At 39.1% G+C, this 18,255-nt stretch overlaps 1 protein-coding gene and 1 long non-coding RNA gene across 20 annotated transcripts in view; one reads left to right on the top strand and one right to left on the bottom strand.

The window, feature by feature from the left end:
- Dlg2 (discs large MAGUK scaffold protein 2) overlaps nt 1–18,255 on the bottom strand; it is a 2,051,694-nt gene that overhangs the window by 1,213,333 nt on the left and 820,106 nt on the right. For 2 of the 19 annotated variants that reach the window (XM_063272689.1, XM_063272699.1), the window contains exon 1: nt 1,784–2,134. The exons of 16 other annotated variants lie outside the window; for them this stretch is intronic. In XM_063272689.1, the coding sequence (XP_063128759.1) occupies nt 1,784–1,885 (102 nt within the window). In that variant the 5' untranslated portion in view covers nt 1,886–2,134. Of the gene's footprint in view, nt 1–1,783; nt 8,926–18,255 lie in introns of those variants that run through there. One more of the 19 variants, XM_017589652.3, reaches the window with a different exon arrangement.
- Nucleotides 2,276–18,255, top strand: part of LOC134483754 (uncharacterized) — a 97,881-nt gene continuing 81,901 nt past the window's right edge. Inside the window, exon 1 of the long non-coding RNA XR_010060656.1 lies at nt 2,276–2,393. This is a non-coding gene — a long non-coding RNA (uncharacterized LOC134483754). The remainder of the gene's footprint in view (nt 2,394–18,255) is intronic.

The raw sequence follows: 18,255 nt of genomic DNA, 5'->3' as shown, positions 1-18,255 counted from the left end.
AAGTCAACCGATTTCTTCCAATTCGGTGTAAAAACCAGGGAAAACATAACAACATGAAGGAAACTTCTTCAAGCATGAACTAGGGTGCTAGGATGTAGAGTCAAAAATCCTCATATTGATAGGTCATCATCCTTGATTATTGTAGCACATGCTTAATGTCCCTCAACACGAAATTCAGCTTCCCTTATTAATAAACACTTAGCACTGCAGAGCAATTCTTGTAAGTTTGTTACAGTGGGTGTTAAATGATACCCAGTGGGTATCTGTGTAAAGTTAGTGAGAATGTCTAAGAACACACAGAGGGGTGGTAAATTGTGTGGAGGAAGGGCAAACTAGTTATAGGATGCAATTCTCTCATGCATTCTTCCAGGGGTGAGCACACAAGCCTTCAATGGTATAAGACTTATCTAAGGCTTTTCAAAAAAAAGATCCACATCCCCATTTATTATAAGTTATGGTTTTCAAAGCTGATTCTCAACTTGTTATATACACTCACAGCCACAATAATAAATGTCATTTGTTTCTCTCTTAAAGACTTTTACACAAGGTGATATTTGAGAACGTTGGAGTGTGTGTATGTGTGTTGGAGGGAGCTGGGTCTCAGAAATTTACCTACATTTCTCATTTTATACAAGAAAACAGGAAGGTCCAAGAGAAGACTAGAGTTTCTAGCCAGTGTAAGGCAGCTAACTCTCGATTTTCTACCAAGCCTCCTGTGAGCATTACCCATGAACGGAAGTGTTTCAGTAACTTTACTGCCTTTACTACAACAGTCCCATTCAGTCTCTGTTTGTGTCGTTCAGAACAGAAGGGGTCACGTGGTTCGTGTTCATTTATAGGTGTGCACTTTTTCTTACTTCAGATAAAGTATCCCCACTCCCATATACACTTTTTGTGATAGTCATCAAAGCAACCGTAAGAAGTGGTTTCTAAAAACAGCTGAATTAACCCACCAAGTTGTCACTGTAAGTAAAAACTCATAGTCCTGGGGACCAAAGAACAGGTACTGAGTCCACTCATAGACAATAACGTTGCCAACAGCAAGTTCTGGTGGCACCCACCACAGCCGACAAAAAAGCTCTACTAAATTCTTTCAGATAGGGAGCCCTGGATGGTAACCTGCTTCAAAACCCTTCAAACTTCATTTCCTTCAGACACTGAGCAACCGTACACAACTCTGGGATAGGGCAGTCATTTGCTGCAAACTTCATGAAGAACTGTGCTGTGCCATCTCTTGTTAAATGGACTGTGTATGCCTGAGGACTACAGAAATATATCTCTAGACTTATTGTCTAAAGTAGCCATAAGCCCCTCCCTCTCCTTTGGAAAAGCTCATTACAAACCAAGCCTCTTAGTTTTATCTGGAGAACTTCTATGGCCCCAGGTACATTACCCCAGGGCCCTGCTTCAGCGGGTGAGAATCAGTCTGATGCTTTCCGGAGCATCCAAACCAGCGCCGGCAGCTAATCACTAGCTAAATGCAAAAAGAAATCTCAAGCACAGAGACATCTAAGGCGCCCTCTTTTCAAGAGCGCTTGTAGCTTCCGTGCGCTCCGTACAGGGTCCTGTCACCACCTAGCTATCATGCCAACACCGGCCACTGGAAAAAGCATTAAGCTCTCCTGGCTCCAAACCCCAGCCGGCTCTGCGAGTGGACAGAGCAATCACACAGCGTCTGTAGTCTCCCAACAGGCAGACACATAAACAAACAACAAAAGAAATTGTTTGCTCTCCCCAGGGAGGCCAGCATGCATTACAATAAGACATGAATCCCTTGTCCTACCTTGCATCCAAACATCAACGACAAAGTGTTGTTGGTGCAAGCAACTTTGCAGTGGCAAATCATTGGTGTAAAACAGTCAGGGTCCTTAAGAACAGGGGACATTCCTTTTGGGCTGCGGCAGTGGCAGCTTGCTGGGGGAACCGAACTCGGTGCTCACCCAGTGCTCGGAGCGACAGCCTGCCTAGACAGCCTAGACCGAGCGGCAGCTGTGATCGCTGCCCCCTGCGCCTGGTGCAGCCATCCCCGAGCCTAGGTGCAAGCACTGCTGCCGGCAAGTACAGTGCGTCTCGGGGTCTGTCTTCCCAAGAGAACGAGGGGTGGGGGAAGGGACAGAGAGCGAAGAAGGGTTCCCCACTATACGGAAATTGAAGGAGGTAAAATAAAAATAATTATAAATAAATCAATCAAAATAAAAGGAAGCAGGGCGCTTTTGAGGAGGGTTCAAAGGAGGTGGGGCAATATTAGCATGTAAAAGGATGTGCCCGCCTACTCGCCCCAGTCACACTAGATCGTCAACCAGCTGAAGGGGGATGAGATTATTCCCTCTGAAGGAAATTTTAAAAAAGAAGAAAGAAAGAAAGAAAAAAGCCACAATGCAGTTCCCAATTTGGTAAGAAGCCAGTGGCTTGCTGCTGCAATTCAGAGTCACCGTGGGGAGCGCTGGCCCAGAGGAGTGGGAGGGAGGGGCGGGGTAAGGGAGAGAGCGGTGCACGCCACTCGCCAGCCTGGTGGCGCTCCGGGTGCCACCAAGAAGTCCCTGCCTTAGGCGGGTGGGCCATTCCCAAGCGACGTGACCCCGAGAACATACAGGACCCTGTTACTACTGCTGCCTCAGCGTGGACATTCTCAGCTGCTGAGTTCCTGGCAAGAGGCGGACAGCGCCCAATAGTGGAGGGACGACTGTCTTCCCAACCCCCATAGAAGACCTAGAAGGGGGAGGGGAAAGTAGCCAACAAAGAGATTTGATGTAGTATTAGGCTCCCAAAGATTAATGCTTTCCGGGTCAGCGAGTCTACTTGCTCTATAGGATGTAAAAGGGGGTCTCAAAACCAGCCTTTATCTGCTAATGACTTTTTTTTTTTCAAATTCAAAAGGGAAGGACATTCTGCTCCTCCTCTCTTCCTGCCCTCTTGACCTAGGAGGTGCTTTAGAGGCTCCCAGAAGCCACAGAAGTATCTATACTGTTCTAGAAGTATGACTGATAAGATCAGTATATGCTTTCTGTTTTGACTGTCTTGCTTTTGTTTTTATAACCGAGTCTGTAAGAAACGCAAAAAGATTTTTATTTAAGTTAGCAAGCAGCTTACACAGCTGCGAAACAGCTTAGTGACGGTTTTTAGAAAGTGAGAAAAAGTGTAAGGGCCAGGGAGCTGGTAAACTTAGCACTCTGAGTGCCACCTGGCCGCCATTCCTCACAGATGGTGGATGGAAAGAGCAAAGAGACATCCGGTTTGGAGTAAGAAGGCTCCGAGGCTGTGTGTGGCTGTCTCTGAATCACTTAAATGGTCTGAGTGCCTTCTTTGTCTGATATGCACCATAACACCTAGAGAGAGCTGGGGAACGAAATGAGCAGCTGGCCTTTTACTCCTGGGCAAAGACTCAGAGCAGGCCAGTGTCCCTGCTCTCTGTTTGCAAACCTTCTGTTGGGCCTTAGAGATTGGTCTATCACTTGCTCACGCCATGGAATCTCAGTAAGGCATGAAAAGTAGGTTCACAGATAACTCATAACTGATAGTTTAAAAAACAGCTTTGCTGATGACCTCAGGAACATCTCTAGATTTGCAGATATACAAGGTTCCAGAAAAAACAAAAGAAAAGAAAAATAAAAAAACCAAGAAGTTACTAGGCCAGATGTAATATCTTATATTCGCTCGTTTACCATTCCTTATTTAAAATAAAACATGCTCCACTCTGAAGTTAGTGTACACTAAACTCCATAGAATTCTTAGGATATTAACAACAGCAACCAAAAAAACATTATTCCTGCTCAGTATGGCACTCTCATTCCTTAGGCAAGAAAGATGTCAAGAAAAGCTCACTGGTAATCACCCTCTGGTCCCAATAAGGAGAATCAGGGTTCTGTCTAAGAACTGGAGACACTGTTACAAAGAAGTCAGTATGGAATCAACTATAAAGAAAAGTCCGCAGGGGATGTGCCAGGAGTTAAACCTGGTTCTAACTGAAGAGGGCAGCCATAGCTTAGGCTTTGGTATTCATGGGTATGGGGAGTGGAGCTACAGAGAAGTGTGTGTATGTCACTGTTAGGTATACTAAGTCATATTTTAAGAAAACACTGGTATGAGACATTTTCTGAAGTCTTAAGGCTACGTTAACCAATGAGGTATATGCCTTAGCATTTCTTTCTGTGTCACTGTAAACTGGGTGAGTGTATGAGCACTTCCACCTCCAGAGTGTCTGCAGTTGTGGCTGCATTTTCCAAGAGATAATGGATTCTAAAAATGTTGTACAATATTCCTCTTATTCATTAGCCTATAATTTGGATTTCAAACACCCCAAAATATTGTATGCTCTATATTGTGAGGATCCAATAATATCCAACACAGTCCTTCCCTGATGAATTTGCCAAGTTAAGCCTGACCTCCTATTCTAGGGCAGCATGAAGGGCTGTTGCAGTCAAGCTACTTCCCGTTTTGTACTTTGTACTGCTTCAGATTGATAAAGGCAGATGACAAGATATAAAGCAAACTATGAATTTCACTTCTCTCCCCTTTTATGCTTGCATTGAGAAAAAAATCATTTAACTACACATTTCGCTCGATAAACACACACATGTATTTCTGTTTATATGTCATATATTTAGAGACACTTGATAATCTTGCCTTTCAATAATAGATCTGGAGTAAATCGAAGGCATGAGAGAATGTGGGGGCCTGTGTCCATGACAATGCAGTGCCTAGTTACAGTCAGTAACCACTGTCGCTACAAAATGAGGCAATGCCACGTTAAGATAGGTGCACACTATATTATTGAACTGAAGACTACTAATTTAGGAATATACTTAATGGGGTGTTCTGCAATAAGTTTAGAAGGAAATCTTTCTAAGGAATATCAGGATGTGAGATGTTCATCTTAATATCAAAATAACTAACCTTATTTAGACATTTAATTGATATAATTTACAGTTCTTCCTGATAGCTACCTCTTGCATAGAAAGTAGATTACAAGTGCATCTTATTAAACATTTATCTAGCATTTTTCTCAATATTGCCGCCTGTTCATAAAAAAAATCACATTATCAATAAGTGTGAGCAGGGTCAAACACTCTTTATTACTTATCCTAATCAGAGATTTGGGATAAGGTTTGAGTAATTACTTAGTTATCTTTCTTTTTTGTGATCATTTCCATAACATTTTTTTTTCATTTTGTGTGCATGAGTGTTTGGTTGCATGTATGTCAGCATCTCACTTGTGTGCCATACCTATTACCCAAGGAATACAGAAAAGGATGTTGGATCACCTGAAACGGTATAGACAGTTATCAATGACTTTGCAGGTGCTGGGAATTGAATCTTCTAGAAGAGCAGTAAGTCCGGAAACCTCTGAGCCATCTCTTTAGCCCCAGAAAACTTAAAACCAGAGAAAACTTAAGCATCCATTTCTTTGAAGTCACTTGTTTTCAGCAAAGGCACATTTCTACGGTGTCCTTGACTTTATAGGCAGTAGCATGGTGCCTGCTCTATGCTCTACTCTGAATTCAACAGTGTGCTGGAGCCAGATCCTGCTCAAAAGGGTTGATATGTATCTTCCTAATTCCCCATTCAGTGACACCATTACTGGTAGTTTGGGATTAATTAAGAAGAACATTTATACCTCATACTCTGATATTACAAATGTGGACTTCTTTCTTTAGACAAACTTTAAATCAATAAAGCACTGTCCTAAATTCTGTCATAAGCCTATTTTTACCATTACAATTCCTCAATCTTACCAAGGGAAAACTCTCTATTGTAGAAAAAACAAATAACTTTCCAAACCAAAATTGGTATGCTAATCAGCTAAATGAAGCAACTAAGCAAAATATTTTAATGACTTTCAATCACATACATTCATTTCTCGTGTTGAATGTCCTTAACAGCTTACTTGCTGCTGTAGTCCATGATATTCCACAGACAGACGAGCATATTCTGTTTGGGGCATGGTATTCTCATGCAGAAAAGGGGAAGCCCTAGATATGAAGTCAGTCTTAAACTTGACTTCAGACAACAACAATAACGATACCTTCCCATTTAAACAGTTGTCAGCTAAAGAATAGAATAGCAAACCTCATCCTAGTGACTGTAAAATGACACTCCATTACAGGGAGGACCGAGAACAGATTGGGGGAGATAACACAGCAAAGTACAGCTTAGTGGGAGAATGGAAATAGGGATTTGATGGTGATCGATTCTTCTTGATGCTCATCACCAACTACAATTGTGCACAGTTTCATTCACTTTCAGATTGTTATTCTGGGGGCTTCTTGCTTGCAATTTCCATAAAAATGTATCACAGAGTCTATTACAATAGCACACTGAACATACTTGATCTTGCCAGAAAACCTAAGAGATTCAGAAAACATGCTCAGGGTCCAATCAGACTCAATAGTCATTGCCAATAACCATGTGGCTTCTGTTTTTGATTCCTTTTCCTTCTCTTCTTTGCTAGTGAACTTAGTGCATTTAAATCTTCAGTAGAAATGGTTTCGTATAATTAGTTAAGCAAGTGATATAAACAAAGTCTTTTTTCCATGGACTTTCCTAAAATTATTCAGCTCATTGCTATCAAAGAGATTACAAATCAATTAAATAAATTTGCTTAGAAATTAATCAGTAGGAGAGAATATATCCTTAAGTATTAATAATTGTATCTTAACTCCACATACATTATCAATGTAGTTAAATTTCTCAAACTCCCATTTTCTGTTCTATAACAGGGTAATGATAATACAGGGTCTCTTGAAGGTTTAAGTGAGAAAATGTGTTAGTAAACATCTTTCACCCTTATCTGGTTTATCCTCTCTACTCCACAAATCCTGTTGATTTCCTGATACTTCTTTCAATAAGTTAACAGAAAGAAACAAACCAATTATACTTGCCAAATAATTCCAAGCCTCTAATGGCTCCTTTAATAACCTTTGTAAGCACTTCTATGTCCTTACTTCGGATGGACATGCCATCTCCCTTAAGATCTTGTCAGGTCTCACAAAACTCTCACTAACTCTGATGTCCCCCATGATGCCTTCACGCCTTTGAGCTCTCAGTGTTGTCACTAACATAGGAGTCTATTGCTACTTCTCTGGCTCCCAGTCTAGATGCCTCTGGAACAGTCACAGTTAATGACTAGTTTCCTTTGACTTGAGTTTCATGTAAAATATTTGCTCAACCTTTCCTCAAGGTGTCTTGCTACAGGATGGAATGGTTAGGCAATAAATGAATGTACAGTAACTAATCCATTTGGGAGCAAGGCAGCCATCCCACTACCAGTATCTGGGCAGCAGGAAAGCTTGGGTAGATCACTGTCTCCTCATCCAGCCTGTTCTAGTTTCAATTTTGTTGTTATGAAAAAATGCCTGACAAAAGCAATTTGAGGAAGAAGAAGTTTATTTGGATTATAATTCCAAAGTAGAGTACCCCTGTGGGGAAGTCAAGGCAGAAACTCTAGGCTAGTTATATCAGATCCAAGAATAGAGAGAGAATAAATACATATGTGCCAAGTGCCCAGCTAGTTTTTCTCCTTTTCAACAGGACAGGGTCCCATGCCAGGGAAAGTTGTCACCAACTTTCAGGCAAGTATTTTTCCATATCAATAGAGGAAATCAAAATAACACCCATTCTACAGAGATTCCCACAAGCAAACCCGACCTGTACAATCACTGAGACACTTCCCAGGTTAGTCTAAGTTGTGTTCAGTGGTCAAACTAGCAACCTACCCCCAAGGTCCTAGTTGTATGGTACAAGATTCATGTTGAAGAAAGGATGGTACACAGATCATAATCAATTTTGGCATCTCAGGAGCAAGATTTAGGAAAGAGTTATTGTCCTCAGCTCCAATATGGCAATGCAGTATGCTGACTTCCACAGTCATTATGGTTGTCACTTTTACATTTTTGCTCTTCAAAAAGCAATTTCAAATCATTTCCCTCTGAGACTCCTGTAAGAATTTATTTAGCAGTAAAATTCAAATTAAAAGTAAGGAAATCTTAGGTCTTCTTGGTTATCAGTTGTTCTGTCAAGTTTTGGTGTTAAAATCTGTGTCTTGGACTTCAGTTCTTGATTTTTACACGAGTAACTAATTTGTTCACTCGGTCTCATTGATAATTCCCCCACCCTCTGAAAGAGGGGAGAAGGCCACTGAATCGCAGCACATAAGAAACAGGATTTTTGTGCAGATTGTTTGTAAAAAGAGAGCATATGTGAAAGTACCTATTAAAATGTCTCACATGCATTGGAGTTTAATAACATGCATTTGCTCACTCATTCTCTTATTCATTCATTTATTACACACCAAAATTATCCAAAAATTCCCAGCAATTTCAAATGAACATCTACCAAATACGGCAAAAATTCCTGTGAAATAACTGTTCTATTTTTATAGTGTACTTGCCCATCTGTGAAACAAAGACGAATATTTCATTGTCAGAATTAAAAAATCTAAATCCAGAGTTCAACTTTGAGAACAGTAATTCACAGGAAGGCTGCAACAAAAACGTGGCTCATTTTAAATGGTTTCTTATTGCCTTAGAGTGTTCCAGTGCAGCAAATAGACTCTCCTTATCAATTGTCTTTCATTCTAACAACAGATACGTGGCTAGCTGTGTGAACTAAATGAGGTGACTTACTTATCCAGAGGAGTGCCATTCTGTCACGTTGTAAACAGGAGCCCTTGACTAATCATGTCCAAGTTAAATGGAATGATTATTCAATGAAACAAATTGCTCACTTGAAGCTATAAAGACATCAAATCTCTCTTATAATCTCATACTACAGATTTAAGATATGACACAATTATCTCCTTTAATATGATGTACAAATGATGGCTAAAATCTAAAATGTTTCTAAATTTTAAAGTGTAGTCTTACCAGGTTTCCATTCCCTGTTTACTTAAAATAAGACCATTGTGAAAAAAAAGAAGAAAATACTTATCCTTCTGTATAGTATGTGACTCACTCATGTAACAAGAATGCTAAATTATTCTTTTATTATGATAGTCAATGTCAAGTATAATGTGTTAGAAGATCCAGTTATGTTTGCTAAACTTGTCGGCATTTGACTATTGAACAGCCTTTGGTTGGTTCAAAAAGTCAACACATTAGCTCCTGCTTTTGATATGCAATTACTTTTTACTCACTTATTCATTCAAACTATCATGAGTATGCGTGTGATATATAGGTATATACAGTTACGTGTACCTATACATGCTTGTGCATAGGTCAGAGGTTAACATAAGGTGTCTTCTTCTATCTTTCTACACTTTAGTTTTGAGAACAAGTTTTTGATGAGTCTGGAGGTCGTCAACTCTCCAAGGCTAGCAAGACAAGGCTCTGGGATATTCCTGTCTTTACTGCTTGAATTAATGGTATACATTGATATGTCCAGGGTTTTACATGGATATGGGAATCTGAACTTATATCCTCATTCTTACAGAGCAAGCACATAACTGACTGAATCATCTCCCCAACCCTTCAACATATATTTTTTTAACTGCTATCTGCTATCTTCTACTTGCTGTACTAACACTGGTACACAGTGGTAAGGGTGTTTATTATTGATACAGGCTTGGCCTTGTGGAGATGACAGATCAGATCAGTGGAAAGAGCAGATTGGCATGAAAGCCTAAAGGAGAGTTGCCTGGCTCTTAAGTAATAATAACCAAGCAGAGAACTAAAGTGAAGAATGAGTGGACATGACTTGGGGAAATTAAGGATGGTAAGGCAGTTTGAATAAAGGCAGAACAAAGATATTTGATGGTCAGGAGATCAGAAATATAGCATGGACTGTGGTCAGCTCAGAATAGCTGGGATACAGGAAACAAGGGTAAATCTTAAGTGAGCAGAGTCTAAGAAGAAAGTGAATGTCAGACTATGCCTTTGCATTTTAGATAATTTTATTTTGAATATCTAAAGCACATATATAATGAGTATATTTAAAGAAGATATAATGGAATATAGTATACAACACATGATAAACACATAAAATGCAAAGCTTGATATTTCAATACTCACGTATTCAGGCAACCATTACCATAAACAAGACTTGGGACATGTCATTAACTCCAAATGTTTGCTCATGGATCTTACATCCCTGATCCCCAATATAGACACATCTCTTATAATACGTTGTGTATTTGCATGATTAAAATGTCAAGAGATATAAAGATCAAAAGCATCAGATTAATCAGGAAGGAAATGGAAATTGAGCTACAGTGAAGTTGCTTTGGACACCCATGAAAATGGCTAAAATTAAAGAACCTGATAATTCCAAATACTAATGATCAACTCTCATATAATACTGGTGGGACTGTCAAGTGATACAGACACTGGGTGCTGAGGATGCGAACTAAGCTTCTTATCACTGTGCGCCAAACATGATGCTCGCTGAACTATCTCCCCTGCCCCCAAGGGAAGATCTTTTAAAGCTGAAAATGCATATTGATAAGACAATATGAATCTGATTGAAGAATGGATTACTTGAATAATGTACCTAGAATCTTTTCTCATATCTCACATAAGAGATAAAAACTAAAGATAGAAGTAGTCATTACATATAAAGCAGTAAAAAAAACTAACATAGTATACAAAAGTATTTCATTTTATAGATAATGAGGCACTTAAATGTTTTGTTTTACTCCTAAATGCCCACTTAGGGCAGTCTCCTGGAATCTTTATAAGCACAAGTAAAGTGGGGTTTTTTTGTTTGTTTGTTTTTATTTTTGTTTTTTTTTTTTTGGTGATTCAATTTGTAGCTAAACTTTAGAATAGAGATATAGATAGATAGATAGATTGATAGATAGATAGATAGATAGATAGATAGATAGATAGATAGATAGATAGATGTAGATAGAGATATGACACTGATTACTTTCTACCCTGACAATACTAGGCTCTATTCGGTGTCTACCTCAAACTTAAGTGGAAGATTAACACTGCTATTGTTTCTCATGCCACCAACTAAAGAAGAAAGATACTGGGATCTGAGATTACAGATCAGTGTCTGTCGCCGTGTTCCACCAGGAACTGTGGATAAATGTAGTTATTATTTTAATTTCCTCATGTGCAAAATAATAGCTATAAACCTACAAAATCTAACTAATTTGGGCTCATGCAGACCCACAGAGACTGAACCGCAAACGAGAGAGCTTGCAGAAGACTGACCTAAGCCCTCTGCACATATGAAACAGTTGTGCAGCTTGGTCTTCATGTGCGACTCCTCAGAGCAGGAGCAGGGCTGTTCTCTGACTCTTACCTGCCTTTGATCCCATTCTCCTCACTGGAATGCCTTGTCTGGCTTCACTAGGAAACGATGCACCTAGTCCTACTGCAAATTGATAGGCCAAGGTGGGTTGACATTGACAGAAGGCCTCCCCTTTTCCAAGGAGAAAGGGAGGAAGGGAAATGGGAGGAGGGGAAGGGAAAGAGAAGGACTGGGAGGAAAGGAAGAAGGGGAAGGTGATATAAAAATGCAAAATAAATAAATTAATTGGAAATTATTAAATAAGAATAATTAGGGCTGGAGAGATGGCTCAGCGGTTAAGAGCACTGACGGCTTTTCCAGAAGTCCTGAGTTCAAATCCCAGCAACCACATAGTGGCTCATGATCATCTCTAATGAGATCTGATGTCGTATTCTGGTGTGTCTGAAGTCAGCTATATATAACAAGTAAATAAATCTTTTAAAAAAGAATGAGTAATAAAGATAAGAGTTAAAAATGCTTCTATAAAATATTTAAGCAGCTAAATTATCTAAAATACAAAGTGCCCTAAAATACTGCTTATCACATACTGAGTATGCTCACTAGTTTTATTGTATTATGACTATTATGATGATTGGTATTACCATTCCAAATAAGTTTCACACAAAGTTCTATTGCATCTTTAAGAATTTATTTAAATAATATATTTTTGAGGATTTTGCTTACATTCCACTCAAACATCATCTTACCACCAAAGTGCTATGGATTATATATTTTCCTATATAACATTAGAGTAAAGTTATGGCATGAGGCTCTGAAGAAGGTATTATGGATTACTACCAAACAAGACAGACAAGAACCTGACTCTACCCTCACTAAGTCATTTTTCCAAGAGGGAAATAGACAATTAGAAAAACTTGAGGCAGGTTCAGGATCAGGAGTAAGTCTAAGGTACAAAGCTATGTTCAGTGTTCAAAACCCTGCATTCTTCATGTTTCCATATGCTGTAACCTAGTGAATTACATCTATTTTTGCTAATTGTGTGCTTTAAGTCTCTTTTCATATATATATATATATATAATTAAATATATATAATATACAAATATATATTCCTATATACATATAGTTGATGCTCAAGGATTATTTATGTAATCAATCATTCAAGTGAGTTAGTGATTAAAATAGAACACATGTGACTTTTTAGTATTTATTAATTAAGAGGAATTTTATTGATAGTAGGAAAAAGGCAGCATAATGTGGAAAATACAAGAAAGGTTCATTAAACTCCTAGTGTAAATTGTTTCTGTTCTTAAAACAATATTCTCCAGAAAATAAAATAGGATTTTTGGAGAAAACAAAGCTTATAGATCATGTCCTACACACACACACACACACACACACACACACACACACACACACACACACACACACAAACACAATTATAGGCAACTAAGGAATTCTGAAAGTGGAGAAATAGTCTCCACTAGTGAAGAACACACAAACTGGTAATCTGAGACCAAATGTCAGTTCTGAAATCACATGTATGAGTAACATTATACAGAATATTCATGTAACAGTAACTAATGAAAAAAGAAGCCACTATTTGTCAAAGCAAGAAAGGGGTATATGGCAGGATTTGGAAGGGGGAGTGATGTCATCGTGTTATAAAATTAAAATATAAATAAATAATTAAAATTAACTTATATTGACGCATAAACATCGATATCAAGTAAGATTGGGCTGACTATCAAAAGTCGATGCGTAAATAGCCATAACAGCTAGGGCCTTAATATTTGTGCCAATCTAAATGTTATTGGTAATTTGCAGTCTCTTAGGGAAGCCAGATTTTATTTTTAAGAAAAGATCCTGTCCTACTTTCATTTATGTGGCTGTAATAAAATATCCTAACCAAGAACAGATTTATTAGGCTCACAATTCCAAGTTACAGTTCATCGTGGCAGAAAAATTAAAGTCGGATTGTGAGGCAGCGGGTCGCATCCAGAGGCAAGAGCAGAGAATCATGGAATGCATGCTGACTTGTGGACAGCAACTGTTCCACATTTAAGCACAGGACACAGTTTAAAGAGGGGTGCTCTTTAAAATAGGCACATCAACTAACACAATCAAGTGCATTCTCCCCAACAGGCATGGCGGCAGCAGGCCAGCTTGATCTAGACTGTCCTTTGTTGGTCTTCCTAGGTGACTGTAGAAGGTGTTAAGTTGGCAATTAAGATTAATAATTACAGCAACATATTAAAATAGTTTTCACCTAGCAATTTGTCTTCTCAAAAGCTGTTGGTAAAATAAATTCATACCATCTCTTTGTCACCACTCTTAAAGATCAGAGAGTTTTATACTGATCACTAGCTCTAGGGATCTTGAAGAGATTGATCACTATAAAGTTAGGGTGATCTAAGATGGATCGTTTCTATTTACTTATATTCTAGTTTGTCCCCCCATCCCTTTCACAGTAATTAATTTGAAGTAAAGTATTAATACTGTGAGAAGAGAGTAGGCAGTGAATGTATACTAAGTATACGAAGGGACAAAGGAGATTGTCATTAGTTCAGCCTGAGTAGGACAAACAAGCCTTTTAGTGACATGATATTAATTGAGGTATTAGGAAAGAGAAGAAACTTGGGTAAGTCAGAATGAGGTTCCTCTATGGAATAGTTCCATGAGCTCATAAAAGGGAAGACACTTCAACCAGTTGAATCTTGAGGTTGTTGAGGTAAAGTTACTGGGCAAGATATTAGAAGGATGGATTTTATTTAGGCCGCCAGCAGAAAGAGAGGGCATCAAGTGAGGAATGGGGTTGCCATCCCACAGTCAAAAACTCTGACCCATAATTTTCCTGTCTGAAAGAACTGCAGGGACAAAAATGGACAAGAGCCTGAGGAAAAGGAGGTCCAGGGACAGGCTCAAATTAGAATCCAGCTCAAATGGAGACCCCAAGGCCTGACACTATTACTGATGCTATGGAGTGCTCCCAAAAAGAGGCCTATCTTGACTGCCCCCCTGCCCGATAGCCGAAAGAATCAGATGCAGATATTTACACCCAATCAATGGGCCCTTGTGGTTGAATTAGGGGAAAGCTGGAAGACTCTGAGGAGGAGGAGGGCAATCTCATAGGAGGACCAGCAGTCTCCACTAACCTCTCAGACACTGGACAACCAAGCAGGCAGCATACACCAGATGATAGGAGGCCCCCAACACATACATAGCAGAGGACTGCCGGGTCTGGACTCAGTCAGAGAAGATGCACCTAACCCTCAAGAGACTGGAGGTCCTAGAAAGTGAGGAGGTCTGGTGGGATGGAGGTTGGGCTGAGGTGGGGACATCCTTGTGAAGACAGAGGCAGAGGCGGGGAGGAAGCATGAGGTGTGGAACAGTTGGGGGGTGGACCAAGAGGGGGATAAATCTGGATTGTAAAAAAAAGATTAAGTAAAATTTAAAAATAATTTAAAAAAAGTTGCAATGTGTTTTTGTCAGTATATAAAAAACTATGAACAATAACAAAAGCAACAATAAATGCAAATGAAGAGATCTTCAATAAACTGCTAATTATATTGATTTTGAAAACAATGAATTGAATCAACAATCCCTGAGTCAGAAAACGTGCTATTTCTATCTATAGAAATCACTAAGATTGGGCAAACCTTTTTAAACTAAGATGCTTTTTTTGGTTTTTTTTTTTTTTTCCCCGGAGGAGCTGGGGACCGAACCCAGGGCCTTGCGCTTCCTAGGCAAGCGCTCTACCACTGAGCTAAATCCCCAACCCCCGGGGTTTTTTTTTTTTTTTTTTGGTTCTTTTTTTCGGAGCTGGGGACCGAACTAAAATGCTTTTGAGGTGCAGCTGGGATTGGAAAGTATAGGTCTTGTGACACCTTTTTAAATGCTCTTTTGCATGCACCATGCTGTGGCAATTTATACATGAAAGAAATTCTGAAATTTTAACTGAAAAAAAAAAGAAAAAATTGCTTCCTGCTAGTTCCTGGCTAAACTAACTACAGAATTTACAATTCCGTGTCATAAATAAATAAAAATAAACAATAAGTAGGAGCCTTCTATTTAAAAAAGGAGCTAGTTTTAAACCCAAATACTAAACCAAATGAGGTTTGAAGGGGTAGAGTCCAGATCCTGAGCTAAATGTTGCTCAGTTACGTTATGCTTAGTTAATAAAGCAAGAATGCCATTTTTTAAAAAGTACTCTTTCATAATTAGGTATGACATTCTAAATAAAGAAAAACCTGTGTCTGAAACAGGGAACCAAAAGTCTACTTCCAGAAGGTTCTTCTCTGTAGATCCTGAGTTTAAGGGAAACAAAACTCACGCACACAAACCCCTACAGAATGTAACAAAAGGAGCTCTGCCTGCAAGTTTTTTGCCTGGAAAGCACAGTGCTATCAATGTGAATGGGACGTCCATTGCCTGCCCAAGGTGAAGTGTTTGTAAATGAGATGTCACCTCTGTTTCAATGAAGCTTAGGTGGTGGATGAGACAGGGAGCAGAAAGTTATAGAAATGCGTTAAGAGTTGTAGTCAAGAAGAAGAATGGTTGGTGAAGCATTGGGGATGAGTGAGATTCTGTAGAGAAATGTGGACAAAAGAGAAAACAAACAAACAAACAAACAAACAACAACAAACAGAAAGAAAGGGGTTCGGGATTTAGCTCAGTGGTAGAGCGTTTGCCTAGCAAGCGTGAGGCTCTGGGTTCGGTCCCCAGCTCCAAAAAAAAAAAAAAAAAAAAACAGAAAGTCAAGAATGACTTTAGCCTCTCCAGTTATTCACTGGATTCTAGAAAGTAGTTCAGGAAAATGAACTCTTCCCCATTGTATACAGCAGCAATTAGCATGACCTCCTGTTTCATGTTAGGACTTTATTGGTGATCATAAGTCTGCTCTTAGACTTCATTTATCCTGAATCAGATTAGATTGAAAAGTATGGCATTTTCATTTCAGGATTAGAAATTGATATTTCAAGTTACTTAGTTGAACTGTAAATGGCCAGAAGTTTCTAAACTATGCTACTCCGTTCTTCTACAACTACAAAATAAGGTGAATAGAAAAAGAGCTGATGAGATAAGGTAGATTCCACAAAGCTCTGTAGCAGGATGCGCTGGATAAGAATTGATGTGGTCTAGCTCACTTGTTTCCTAGTCTGGGCATGCACATTTTCTAGTGGTTGCAAGTTACAGAAATCCCAGTTTAAATTCCTTTAACAACAACATTTGTTGGCCACAAATATCAGAATTGACTTAATGCAAAGGGTACAGGTTCTTCGTCAATCATTGATGTGCCCTTCTGTTGTATAAGAATGTCATATGTTTATGGGGGGGTCACAAGAGAGCTGTAGGAGTACTGGACTTCGTTTGCAAGAATGACAAATGGGGGAGGAAGTCTGGTAGCATTCATAAGGTCTTTGAAAAGGTTAGTTATAAGTTACCCTGGTACCATCAGAGGCATCTATCCTTGCACTTGTCCAAGTAAAGTGCATGGCTGGTCCACACTCTATTATTGGCAGAATGAATGCAGTTTACTGCAGACAAGTCAGGCTAGTCTTTCATTTGACTAGGCCACTTGCAGTTTCCCTAATACACTTGGGTCTGGTTGATTAGTAACAAATACTTAAATGGATCTTCATAAACTTGTAAGCACATGAAGGGTTTGATAATGTGTTCCAGCAGGCTATGGTAATGCAGTCCACTTCTTTCTTTTTCGTTTTTAACCAGAAAACTAAAACAAAAACAAGCAACTTATAAAAACATTGACATTATGTTTAAATTACATGTTTTTTCATACATATTCACAGAATCTGTTCACATAAGCAGACTGAGGTCACAGTAAAAGCGCATTTACCATGATATTAAGTAAATCTTAGCTTTTACTTCAAAGTAGTAATTATGAGGCAGAAGAAAAAATGTAGCTTCTGCAGTCAGGTGAACATGGATTTGAATTTTTATCTCAGTAATACACTAGAAATGTGTGGACAGGCAATTTACTTAGACACTTCAGCCATTTTTACAATAAAACAGACAGACTATTACCAAACATAAAGATAATTGCTGAGTGAGGTAACCAAGTCACACACACACACACACACACACACACACACACACACACACAAACATACATGTGGTATGCACACACTGATAAGTGGATATTAGCCCATAAGCTTGGATTACCCAATGATACAATCCACAGACCACATGATGCTCAAGAAGAAGGACAACTGAAGTGTGGATGCTCCAGTCCTTCTTACAAGGGAGAACAAAATATTAATAGGAGAAAATACAGAGACAAAATTTGGAGCAGAGACTGAAGAAAAGGCCATTCAGCGACTGCCCCACCTGGGGATCCAGCCTATATACATATAGCCACCAAACCCAGACAATATTGCTGATGTCAAGAAGTGCATGCTGACAGGAACCTGATATAGCTGTCTCCTGAGAGGCTCTGCCAGAGCATGACAAACACAGAGGCAGATGCTCTCAGTCAACCATTGAACCGAGAACTGGGTCCCCATTGGAGGAGTTAGAAAAAGGATTGAAGAAGCTAAAGTGTTGTGCAACTCCATAAGAACAACAATACCAAACAACCAGAGTTCGCAGGGACTAAATCACCATCCAAAGAGTACACATGGACAGACAGGATGGAGACAGGAATGGGGAAGGGGGAGAAGGAATGGGATGGGGGTTAATGGATGGGAAACCAGGAATGGGACAAGGGGTTTATGGATGGGAAACTGGGAAAGTGGATAATGTTTGAAATATAAATAAAAAAGTAACCTATTTAAAAAAACAAGAAAAAGTACTGAACTTGAGAAATATAAAATAAATTAAAGAAAACCTGAAAAATAAAATAAAGGCAAGTTCCATAATATGAAACACTCTTCTTTTTATCTCAATACTCAGTAAATATTATTTATTTCTCCATCCCTCAGGCCCCTGTGCATGGATTTAGTTCATCAAAATGTTTGTACCTAAATGAATGATCATGTAGGTGCAATAAGAATTAGCTACAGAGCAGAGTAGAATGGTTACTGTAAGAGACTGCAGTGGTTTCCA

This window comes from Rattus norvegicus, chromosome 1, assembly GCF_036323735.1.
Source record: "Rattus norvegicus strain BN/NHsdMcwi chromosome 1, GRCr8, whole genome shotgun sequence".
Lineage (NCBI taxonomy): Eukaryota > Metazoa > Chordata > Mammalia > Rodentia > Muridae > Rattus > Rattus norvegicus.
The sequence above is the reverse complement of the archived record's forward strand: the minus strand, read 5'-3'. Positions and strand labels throughout refer to the sequence as shown.